The sequence below is a fragment of the Felis catus genome, chromosome B4, assembly GCF_018350175.1.
Source record: "Felis catus isolate Fca126 chromosome B4, F.catus_Fca126_mat1.0, whole genome shotgun sequence".
In the NCBI taxonomy this organism is placed as follows: domain Eukaryota; kingdom Metazoa; phylum Chordata; class Mammalia; order Carnivora; family Felidae; genus Felis; species Felis catus.
The window spans coordinates 117,038,185-117,051,008 of NC_058374.1; the positions used below are offsets into that span (position 1 = coordinate 117,038,185).

Sequence of the window (12,824 nt, forward strand, 5' to 3'; positions counted from 1 at the left end):
CTGTTCTATTGAAGATGAGATTTGATGGGACATCTCCAGTGTCTCAAAAGGGGCACTAACCCTATGTAAGACTGCCTCTTGCATCACAGAATTTGACATTCCTGGCCCAAGGTAACTAACAAGGCAGTCCTCCCCATCATTTTATCAACCAAAGTGTTCTTAGGGTCTAGAATCCCAGAATTCCTCGTAACATCAACTTTTTTCTCTGTCCAAACAATTTCTTTTGGTAACCTTTGTCATTAATACTGAGAAAATTGCCAGTGATGAAGTGCCCTGACTGGGTAAGAACTATCAGAGGTCTTTGTACATTATCAACTTATCAGATTGCTATTGTTTTTCCATTTATCTTCTAGTTTTAGTTCCCTCATTTTTAGCCTGTTAATTCAATTCAATAAGCATTTATTGAGTATCCACTATGTGCTAAGCTTTGGGGGTACAAAGTCATAAAAATTCACAGTTTGGGGTGCCCGGTGGCTCAGTCAGTTAAGCCTCATTGATTTTGGCTCAGGTCATGATCTCAGGCCAGTTGTTGAGATTGAGCCCCATGTTGGGCTTCACACCGACAGTGAGAAGCCTGCTTGGGATTCTCTCTCTCCCTCTGCCTGCACCCCACTCATGCATGCGTGCTCTCTCTCCCAAAATAAAAACCTAAAAACTCAAGGTCTAGAAGGAAAGATGGATGTATTAAGAATAATCATTTCAATGTGATGAGTTTAGTGAATAGTGTGTATATGTGGATGGGTGATGAATGGTAAATTCTCCTTTGGGAGAAAGAGGACAAGTCAGGTCTTCATAGGAAAAGCTAAACTAGAGAAGTCAGACCCTTTTAAAGATGAAATGCTTATTTAAATAATTTCAGATCATCACTTTTTGACATATATATTAACAGTTACCACACTTCAATTTTTTCAAGTACTTCGCTCAAAAGACTGGTTGTGAGGCACACAATAAACCTTCCCTGTAGGTTAGAGTTACTACTGTGGTAAGAATCAATGTCCATGGTAGCTTTGCAGATAACCATGGAATTGGCTTCTCCGAATATGTTTCAGACCCTAACCCAGAGGAAGGAGAGTAGCAGATAGAAACACAAGGCCCTCCATACCCAGTGTGAAGTCATGGACCACATGGACTCAGTGACTGCCCAATCCCATACTTATTATTGGACAGGTGATCTTGCAATATAAAGAACCTTGACTTCTGGTCCAGAATCTGCTGCTAAATCTGAAGCGACTCTGGGTAAATCATTTTAACTTAAACTATTAATCTATTTTTACGATATGAAGATTAGAAGACCCATCCAATTATATGTAATTCTCTGGGTTTGCCGTCTTTGTTGTTGAATGAAAGAAGCAAGGTTCATGGTTACTATTTGTAAGAAGGAGAATATATACAATAACTACATAGAACATTTCCAGAAAGATGCAGATGAAACTTAGGTGGTTGCATCCAGGGAGGGGAACTGAAAATGACTTTTCACCAAATACTCTTCTATCTTTTGAACTTTGAGCCATATGCTTGTTACTATCTAAAAAAATTATTTAAAGAAAAAATTCTCTGGTTTCATGAACCTGGAGCTAAAAGAAGTGAGGTGAAAGGTTTTTACTAAAAAGTGGGTCTAATGGAGAATCGTAGACCCAGATATTTGAATTATCCTAAAAGTAACAAGGAATCAGAGACCAACTGAAGCTGTGACCAGGAAAGACTATTTTGCTAAAGTTCACCCTTGATAAATTAGCTGAATTAGGTATTTCACAGAAGCATTCACATATTAGATGTAGCTGGACCTACTGATAACAAAACACAAACCTTTTTCTTTGGTTGTGCCACTGCCCTTTCCAGAGCAGCTTTTAGCCTTTCCTCTTGGTGTCTTTGTTTTTCTTTCATTTTATCTTCACGTAACCTGTCAAAAAAGGAAAACATTTTTGCAACTATAAATCACAAAAAGTAGAAAAAAGACCTATAGTGTTTGGTAATGAACTACCTAAATATTTTATGATTTCCCTTAAAGTTAAATAATACTTTACCTTCACTCATACTATGGCTTTTGAATATTCAGGGGAAATGTCAACAACAGATCCTATTCGTGTTAAAGTGGGAGAAAATGCTTGTCACCATTTTGGAAGGAGTAAATCTATCTACCTAGATCTTGGTCTAAAACAACCACCTCAACAAAGCCTTCTTGTTACTCCACTTCTATTTTAGCACTTTACAGTTAATGTGGGCAAGGCCACTTGAATTAACACCCAGCCTCCTCCTTTAGTCTGTTTACTAAAGTATAATGTGTAGAAAAATGCATGAATCACAGTGTATATTATATAGTTCAGTGATTACCACAAAAGTGTACTTTTCCAGTTAATCTTTTTGAATGGTATCCTGAAATTAAGACCAAGAAATGCTATTTGTCTTGTTCTCTTTAGAGTTCTTGTAAGGATAAAATTACATAAAATGACCTCTGCATATTGGGCCAATGCCTAATGCAGAATAGGCCCTCAATAAGTGATAGCTATTTTATGGACTTCTGTAATTGTAACATTTACTGAACATTTTTAATGCAAAATTAGGTTTATGTGTCTCTAACTCATGGGAAAAATAAAATTCGTTTTGATAAGAATGACAAGCAATTAGAATTAGATTCATGTATCACTATTGAAAATAAATTGTAATTACAATCCAATGAAAATTATTTCCTATTGTAGAAAAGAGGCAAGTGCTGTTAGTGTAATCAGTCATAGAGGTCTTCCCCCCCATTTTCATTTTCATTTTCATTTTATTTATTTTTATTTTTTCCATTTTCATTTGAGAGAGAGAGAGTACACAAGCTGGGGAGAGGGGCAGAGGGAGAGAGAAAGAGAATTCCAAGCAGACTCCACACTTGGCACAGAGCCCAAAGCAGGGCTCCATCCTACAACCCTGGGATCATGACCTGGACCAAAATCAAGAGTTGGGCCCTCAACTGACTGAGCCACCAGGTACCCTAGTCATAGGTCACCTTATGGAAGGAGTAATCTTTTATTTACAATTAAAAAAAATTTTGCTTTATATTCAATAAAATCCCACCAAGATCACCTTTATATATACTCTGGACTTCATTTTTATATGGAGAAAACAATATCCCCCAGTAAGCAATAACAAAATATCTAACATTAATGCTAAATATTTGAATACTTATGTGTCAAGCATGCTTTAGTACTTTTACATAGATTATTTAATTTAATCCTCACAACAACCCTATGAAATACTATTATTAACTGCCATTTTAAAGAAAACAAAACAGACTTAAGAGAGGTTTTGTGGTCTACCTAAGGTCACAAAAGTTGTAAATGGCAGAACCTGCAGGTCAACTGTAGTGCTCGTCTGCCTCTTAACATGCGTTTTTTTGCTTTAGCATGAATGTTTTTCCACCTATCAGCATTCTGTACGTGCCACATTATACTAGGGATCATATATTTATAATCATTGCCTGAAAGGTAGTATGTACATAAAATCCTTGGGGCACCTATGTAGCTCAGTTAGTTGAGCGTCCAACTTTGACTCAGGTCATGATCTCATGGTTTGAGAGTTGGAGCCTAGAATTGGGCTCTGTACTGGCATTGCAGAGCCTGCTTGGAATTCTCACTCTGTCCTCTCTCTCTGCCCCTCCCCTGCTTGCACTTTCTCTCAAAATAAACTTAAAAAATTAAGATCCTTATTTAACTCGGTATGGAAATTTGTAAATCACTGCATTCTCCTGGAAAGGCCCCCAGGTAGGCAAGGCTGTGAGGGTGGGAGGGGGTGCTGTTTGAGGGATGATAATCCTCATGTAGTTGTCTTGAGGACCCGAATGAGTTAACATGTAAATGCTGTGTGTGTGAAGTGTTGGCAGTTATGCACTGAGGAAGAGTTATGCCCTCATTGCATGGCTCTTTCAAACAATTCCTTCATATGTAGTCTCCTTCCAGTGAAAGGCTCTAATTCTATGCTTTGGGCCCTCCATGACGAGTGCAATTCCCCTTCCACAAGATAGCTGTTCAAAAATTTTTGTATAAGTAGTGAATATTCATTCTGAAAATCCATATTTTCAGGGTAAAATGACCCTTCACCCATCCCAAACTGGATCAGTTGCCCAGGTGAATCAGTGCTCATTACCATTGCTAGTGACACATTATTTCATAAGAATATTTGATGACCGTGTCTCCCACATTAAATAATAGCTGTATGAGAAGGACATACTCTACTCATACTCATTGGGTCTACTGCATTTCTGTCGCGATCCTTGCCATGTCATAGGGGCTTGTTCAGTGTTTGTGGAATCCCAGCAAAAAGTTTCTCAACTCATTAAGTCATTCACTACCCTCATATCATAAGACTTTGACTATACTTTTGCCGCCGTTCTTTCTGTTTTATCCTCTCAATTGTCTCCACATTTTCTTTGGGAATGGATTCAATGAGATCACTCAATTCCACCAGGCGAGACTCTACTTTTACCAGCTTTTGAACTGGGTTGAGACTGCCAACATCAGCATCTCCAATGCAGACCTTGTATACTTGATTAATTTTTTTACTAAGAGATTCTATCAGTTTTTCCTGAGATTGAAAAGGAGAGCAGAAAACATAAGATCTCATCACTATTTCCTTGTTCATTCAATAAATGTAGAATTCCATTTTACTACATTGCAATGAAATATAGTAGCTCTTATATGCTAGTAAACATTCCTTTTTAAAAGAAAAACTAATAGAACAGTGAGACGATGTAACAGTGATTATATCATAATTTATAGTCACATTATTACTATAGTAACACCTTGGATTATTTTTTAGAATATTTCAGTCTAGGTATAAAAAGCAATTTTAATATGACAATACCTTTTTGCTTGAGTGTTTTCGTGTACCTGATTCCTTAAGCATTCAAGTAGAGGCCCCATATGTATACATTTTAAATCCTTTTTTGGCCACTCCAATGCATTTCCTTGCAACGCAGCACGTGAGCTTCCTTTTTTTGCACTTATTACTCTTAATGAAACTGTAATCATCCTGTATGCAAGCTATCTGTATACATGCCTTATCTTCCCTTCTAGACTGTAAACACCTGGAGTTATTTTGTACATTTACACGTATATCTAAAGCAGCACTTTGCATATAACTATGCACTTAATAAATGTTTGCTGAATAAATGAATGCATTCTCTCTGAGGGAAAAAAAAAAGTTACCAGCAAACAGATTCCCAGGTTGGCCTGCAAAGCCTACTGAATTTAATTTTCATTCATTCCGTTGGAAGCCATTGCAGTATTCTGATCCAAGCAGAGGCTTAGGCCAAACCTTGCTGATCCCTGTACCTGGCCACTGCACTGTTTTAACTGTTGGTAGAGATGCTCGAGCTTGTAGGTAATGTGTTTCAAGACCATAAAATTCTCATTCTTTCTCCACCGTGTACCCGTCATTCGCAGTTAAGAGGACCTCAATAAACTGCTGGGCAAAGTAAATCATTCTCCAGGTAGCATCCTGCCCCCATGCCTGCTTCTGCTCAAGAAGATGAGAATCATCATAAAGCCAAGGACAAATAACACTCAAGACGTGGCTTCAAGCCATGGGACACCCCTCCTGGAATCAGACTCCTTACAGAGCTACCAACACTTCATTGCAAGTCAAGATCTGTTACTAATGGTTTACTTCCAACAGCTTGTCCCTCCCACCTCCTGGTTTAACCACCTTTTTGATGGTCCCATTTACCACTAATCACCCCTTTTTTTCTCTCTAAAGTAACACTTACTGTATTTCCTGTTTATATTACAAACATGTTCCTTTTTACACCTGAAACTAATATAACTGTATGTTATACTATACTGGAACTAAAGTTTAAAATTAAAAAAAAATTCTCCTTTTAGAAAATTGGAGAAGCATAAAGTAATATTAAAGGAAAAAGTAAAAGAAAAAGCAAAAGGCCTATTTGCCATAAAGCTCCTTTTTTCTCTCCCTTTCTAAATAACATTAATTTCCTATTTATATTAACACTTCTAGAAAACTTTAGAAATAGAAAAACTATGAAAGGAAAAATAAAAGTATACCCATACACCAAGGAGAAGTGTATATTAGGTATGTAAAAACAATTTTGCTGCAAGGGGAGTACATTTAAAAAAAATTTTTTTTTTAATATTTTGAACACTGATGCTGAGAAAAAGCAACTTTAATATGAGAATGGCTAGTAGTTGATGAAAATTTCTGAAAGAGACCTTTTGAACACCGAGAGTTTCAGAGGTGGATGGACTTTCAGGATGTCTTCTGTTTTTCAGAATGTCTTTTTTTTTTAAGTTCCCCCTGTGAAACAGGAGAGGAAAAGACAAGGAGAGAGATTTTCCTGACAAGGTAAGAACAGCATAAGAAATAGGATTGGGTAATGGGGTTAAAAAATAAAGACTCACGTATGAGAAAGAGATTGAGGGCCTGGCCCAACAGTGCAGAGAGGCAAAGGAAATGGGAAGCTCAAGCTACAGGCCTCCTGATGACAGAAGTGAAGTGTCCAATTCCTGGAGCTGCCACTAGATGGCAGGCCCAGCCCAGAGTCCCCCGGAATAGGGGCTACCTGAGAGTCTGCAAGGGATGGGAGGAGTTCCAGCTGCTCCCCAGAGGTGGAGTTGGCCAGGATTGTGGAAGATCAAAACTGGGATAAGGACTTTGTATGCCTTCCAAAAGGGAAAGGGAAATGATCTGACTAGAGCGATGCTTAGGAGTAATAATTACATCAAAATTGGATAGAGGAGCAGGAAGATGTCTTGATGTCAAAGGATTCTGTAATTCTAAGCCCTGTCACATTCTGCTGTGTGCTGACTGTACACAAGTCTCAATTGAACTGGATCAGCTCCCTGTTTGAAAGAATAAAACCAGAGATGAATACATTCTGAAAAATGCACAATAGCTTATATTCCATTTCATGTTCAATGAAAATGAACAAGTAACTGCTACACAAAACAACGTGGATGAATCTCACAAACGTAATTTTGAGAGAAAGAAGCCAGGTAAGCCAAATATATTACCTGATTCCATTGATATCAAGTTCAAAACATGGAAGCTAATTGATGGTAAGAGAAGTCAGGATAGTGGTCACCTTTGAGGGATGGTAGAGACCGGAAGGGGGCATGAGGATTTTAGGGGTGCTTATGACAGTCTATTCCCTAATCTAGGGGTTGGTTACATGGGTATGTTCACTTTGAGGAGATTTCTTAAGAGAGAATTTATAATTAGCTTATAATTTGAGCACTTTTCAATATAACTTTATACTTAAATTTAAAATTTTATTTTAAAAGTAAATACTGAATCCATAAAAAATGTTGTTAGGGATTAAATAGGAGTGTGGACATTTTAAAAGAATAAAATCTTGATTTTTATAGTTACAGTTCCAAAGTAACTATGATGATTTATGAATATCAAAATTAGATACAACTATGTTTACTCATAAAGGATTATGTTTTGCACATTTTGAGATCTGAAAGAATGGGAGTGATTCTAAGGATACTTTTTCCCTATCAATTTTCCTGCTCTGTTCCCCCTTTTCCACCCTAGCACTTCCCATCTCTAGGAGACACTATGAATTACTGGCCCCATTTTCTCAGAGTGTGCAATACACGAATGCCAAAATTATATTTGTGACCAAAATTTATAGATAACCTTTTAAGAAGTAATTTTCAGATCAATCCTACCTTCTCTGTTTAGGGATCTGGTTACCTCAAAATTTAAGAGTATTGAAAATGTTACTGTTTTTCACAGCCATCCTAAACATGGATGAAAGGGGTTTGGTAAGGGAAGGGTGAAATATCACTGATATTTATCTGACATTTTTTGTATGTCAGTCAATTTCAGAATTATTTAAACAATTGAAGAGTGGAAGCAACCCAAATGTTCATCAATGGATGAATGGATAAACAAAATGTGGAATATGAATACAATAGAATACTATTCAGCCATAAGAGGAACTAAGTTCTGACACATGCTATAGCATGGATGAACCTTGAAAGCATTATGCTAAGTGAAATAAACCAGACACAAAAGGACAGCTATTGTATGATTCCATTTATATGACGTACCTAAAAACAGGCAAATTTATAGAGATTCTAGAATAAAAGTTAACTAGAGGCTGATAAGATGGAGGTATGAAGAATAATTGTCTAATGGGTAGAGAGTTTCTATTTGGGATGATGAAAAATTCTATAGTGATGGTTACACAGTATTGCCAATATACTTAATGTCACTGAATTGTACACTTAAAATGGTTAAGTGATAAATTCTGTTACGTACACTTTAACACACACACACACACACACACACACACACACACACACACACACAAGATTTAAAAAAAAAAAAAAAGCCAGCATTGAAGAACTGCAAGGTGACTGTCATCACACTTCCTGCTTTAGCAGTGCATGACCCCACCCCCTCCTAACTCAGGGTACTATATACCACCCTAGGAAATGTGTGTGTGTAAACAAGCCATAAGCAACTTTTGCTTTTGTAACCCTGCCCATCTTATGGTTAGAGAGGACAATCATCTGATTGAGTTACCCCAAATCTACCTCTTTGAAAATCAAGTTCATAACCATAAATGTGGTATTAGCTTCACATATGAGATTTGAATTTTTATTTCATTTGAGATTTTTTACATGGAAATCATTGTTAGCTGAAGTTTGTTGTGGGTCTAGAAACTAATCATTCATTCAACAAACATTTATTAAGCACCTACTTAACAGGGACACTTAACATATTTAACTAGGAAGGGTAATACAGTCCCTGCCCTGGAGGGGTTTGCATCCAGCTGGGAGAGACTCATACATAAATAGATCCAATAATGGATCTATGTCAGCAAGAGAGGCTGACATCTGTTAAAAGCTCAGTGCTGGACTGATGTTGCAGTGCTTCACGTGTTAGTTATTTGCTCTTCAAATTACTAACAAAATGATCATAGACAATGAACTACTTCATGTGTATACACTGTTGACTAAAATATATTTATGGGCAGAACAATTTCAACATCATACTTTGTAATAATTAGAGCACATTTTAAGAGAATCCCAATGCCAGTTTGAATGCTTTCTACCTACTATGTAAATTGACTATTACATATGGACAAGATAACTCTAAACTGCTTTTCTACCTCTGTCATCAACCCAGGACTTGTGGTGTGCTTTAACTCCCCATTCCAATCCTTAGTGGACAGGGAATGCGAATTATTATTAACGTGAGCCAAAATAAAATAACCACTGGCAAAGAATGATTACCTGAGCATCTGATTTAAATTCTCCAAAACTAAATAGCCTGGACCTTAATTCCAGGTCTGCAGCTTTTTCCTCTTCTCTCACACAGTTAGCCTTGAGCATTTCCTTGTGCTCCAAAAGAAATGCTATGTTGCTATTTCTATTGCAAAAGAAGAAAGAGACCCATGTCTGTAATTTGTGGTTTAGAAATACACCATTATTCCAGAGCTTCAACACACTTTCCAGATCATATGTTGGCATCCTATGTCTAGCAAGCCAAATACAAGTTTGTATTTTAAGATGTCAAAGTACATGCAACTTTTCAGGTAAAATGAGAAAAATGAATGCACAGATAACTGCTTTTAACTTCCATCAGGAAGAATTTTCTTCCTTTGATTCCCCTGAGACCTCCAAATAGCAGAGTTGACATGTCAGGAACCCAACCAAGTTGTGGTGTGATCTAGAGATAGATTCTGACCTAGATCCCCTTTTCCTGCCCAATCACACCCACTTCCTTCCCCAAACTCATATTGTCAGCGTGCAGGTGCCATATGCTATGAGGATTGGGAGAGAGGAGGCCAGGATTAAAAGGATACACTAGCAGTAAAAGGGTAGCTGTGAGATCATGATTTGTAGGGGCTTAACTTTTGAATAAGTTAATTTGCTCCAAAATTCAGTGTCCAAATTGAGACATACTGTTTGAAAAGATTGCCATCAACTGGCCCAGAAAACTGTTCTGGAAAAGGCTTTACACATCTTTATAATGGGTGGATAAACAGATTTATTCTCTGCTATTTGAAGTTATTTTCCAAAATTATATAAAATTTTAGAGAAGGAATTTTGCGAGGTAGCAAATCCAGCCCCCTTCCCCTGACAGAAATCCTTTTTATGAGAGCCCTGATATATCTGTATGTATGTTATAAAATGGTATAATATTTAAGTCACATAACTTTGTGAGAGTCACAGCCAAGGAAAATGCATTTATTAGCATTATCATCTAAAGCCTGATTTGATTAGGCAGGTGGCAGAGTGAAAACTGCACCAGGCAAAACTTAATGAATTGTGGAATGACTATGTTGTACACCTGAAAGCAATGTAATGTGTGTCAACTATGCTTCAGTATAAAAATAAAAATTAAGGCAGGTGATATTATAATTCTTTTTAATCTTCCAAACTGCCTTTTATTATTGCTAGCTAAGAAAATATTTTGACAAGTGAAAGGATGTAGGGACTAAAATTAAACTAAAACAAGTCTGCTCTATGTAATTATAACTTCTACATTTTACACCCTGCAATGTAAATTATTATTAATAAAAAATCCCACACTAAATCCAGAGAGACCGTGAGGAAGGCTCACATAGGAATAAGTTGGATTCTGTCTCTGGTTAGAGACAGAATTGATTAATAGAATAAATCTGCTTGTTTTTAATAACTTACATTTTATCCTGTATAAGTTTTTCTCTTTTATTTATATCTTCAAGACTTTCATCTATATCTTGGGAATATTGTACCAAAGTTAGATTCTGCTCTTCCAGCTCTGTGAAGACTTGAAGTAACTCTTCTGGTTCTTTGAAATAAATTTCTGGCTCCTAATCAACCAGTAATGAATATGATTTACTTAAAAATATGCTACTTATGCACATATGACTCATCTAGAAAAATACAGTGGTGATGGTGGTGGGGAGAATACCATTCTGATTATAAGAGAGGCATGGGCAGAGAATGGCAAAGAGGCCTATTTCCATTTGAGAGGTGGCCTTCAAAAAGAGGACATTTGGGGTATTAGGGGAGATGAAAGGTATTAGAGAAGGGAAAAAGGAAGGTGAGGAAAAGAGAAAGGAGGGATGGAGCAGAAGAGGAGACAAAGGCAGGAAAAAGGGAAAGATGGGTCTAGGGAAAGGCAGGAGAGAAGGACTAGAAAAAAGAAAAAGGAGGCCAAGTGCAGGTCATTTTCTCCCCCCGTTTTATTTTATATTTTCCCAAAACTTAATAAATACGTATTACTTTAAGTAAATTTAGTTTTTAAAAATATGACTTGGGTATTTGCACACCATGTTCATCATATTTACTATAGCCAAGAGGTGGAAGCAACCTAAAAGTCCATTGATGGATGAATGGATAAAGCAAATGTGGTATATCCATGCAATGGAATATTATTCAGCCTTAAAAAAGAAAGAAATCTTGGCACATGCTACCACATGGATGAACCCGGAGGACATTAGGCTCTGTTACAAAGAGACAAAATACAAAACTTTTAGGATGGAGTTAGCTCAAAGTTAGCCTTATAACATTAAAGGGCTGTTTTGTTGAAGGTTGATTTATCTTACAGTATAGATACCCAGTATATCTCAAATTCCAATAAAATGATAAACAATCAAAAAGTGGCATTTTTACAGGATGATTGTAGATTATATATATATATATATATATATATATATATCCTAAATTATTACCTTCTTATAAACATTTATTTTTCATAAAATGATGACAAAGATGAACTATATAGGCAACTGGGAAACAGTATCAAAATCATAATTTCTTCTGGAAATTTGTGGAATATTTGGAGTAAGAAATTTAATTCTTAAAAAAAATGAGCATTTATACTTTTAACCAAATGCAATATTCAAATCAAGAAAGATAATCTGATTACCAGATCATAGTCCATATCATCATCTAAAAAGAATTCCAAACTATCTTCTGAACTGATACTTTCAGTGAGACTGTAAAAGAAAGAAAATGCCTGGTTTCTGAGCCATTTTCAGAACAGATTTGCTTTTATTTCTAAATTGTCTTTGGAACCTAACTATAATATAGTTCTTTTTCAATAGCCTTTTTAGCCTTTTAGGAAACTGCTGTTTGCAGGAATCAATGGATTTCACAGGTATGCAAAAGAAAATCCGATTTAGTCCCAGACAAGGCTGACATATGCAAACAAGTGAGACCACAAGGAAGGGCCAAACCATATGGTACCAATTATTTGAGGTGCATCTACAAAAAAAATTTTATAAAGAAACACGACAACGTACATTGCTGCATGTGTTTTGTCACTTCTAATGCAGTCTTGACAAACTCAACATGTGCTCCAATGCTCAAAATAAAGCTCATTCCTAGAGTAATACAATATTTGTCTTCTGAAGAGCTGATTTTTTGAAAATATTTTCTGATCAGGCTGAGGAAATGTTGGTTGGTGGGATGGGAGATGAGGTACATTCTTTTTTTCTTTTAATATTTATTTATTTTTGAGAGAGAAAGAGAGAGAGAATGGGGAAGGGGCAGAGAGAGAGGGAGACACAGAATCTGAAGCAGGTTCCAGGCTCTGAGCTGTCAAAGCAGGGCTCCAACTCACAGACTGCGAGATCATGACCTGAGTCGGACACTTAACCTACTGAGCCACCCAGGCACCTTGAGGTACATTCTTAAAGAATAATTATGTGGTTTGCAAAGTGGCTCTGGAAAAGTCCTTTAAGAAGGATAAATTGAAAATGATTGTAAAATTAAAGAGGCATGGGCTAGGGAGAGAGAGCTGGCTATTGGTGTGATCTATGTAATTAAAACTTTTACAAAAAATACTTCAGGCTTCCCCAGGGACCAAGATGGTGGAGA

The 12,824-nt window shown here is 36.7% G+C and overlaps 1 protein-coding gene across 1 annotated transcript in view; it reads right to left on the minus strand.

Annotated features, from left to right (window-relative positions):
- The window catches only part of CCDC38 (coiled-coil domain containing 38), a 56,943-nt gene that overhangs the window by 2,788 nt on the left and 41,331 nt on the right, over positions 1-12,824 (minus strand). The window contains exons 11-15 of the mRNA XM_011284160.4: positions 11,872-11,941; positions 10,659-10,810; positions 9,246-9,381; positions 4,358-4,563; positions 1,807-1,900 (exon numbers count right to left, since the gene is read on the minus strand). Coding sequence (XP_011282462.3) covers positions 1,807-1,900; positions 4,358-4,563; positions 9,246-9,381; positions 10,659-10,810; positions 11,872-11,941 — 658 coding nt within the window. The remainder of the gene's footprint in view (positions 1-1,806; positions 1,901-4,357; positions 4,564-9,245; positions 9,382-10,658; positions 10,811-11,871; positions 11,942-12,824) is intronic.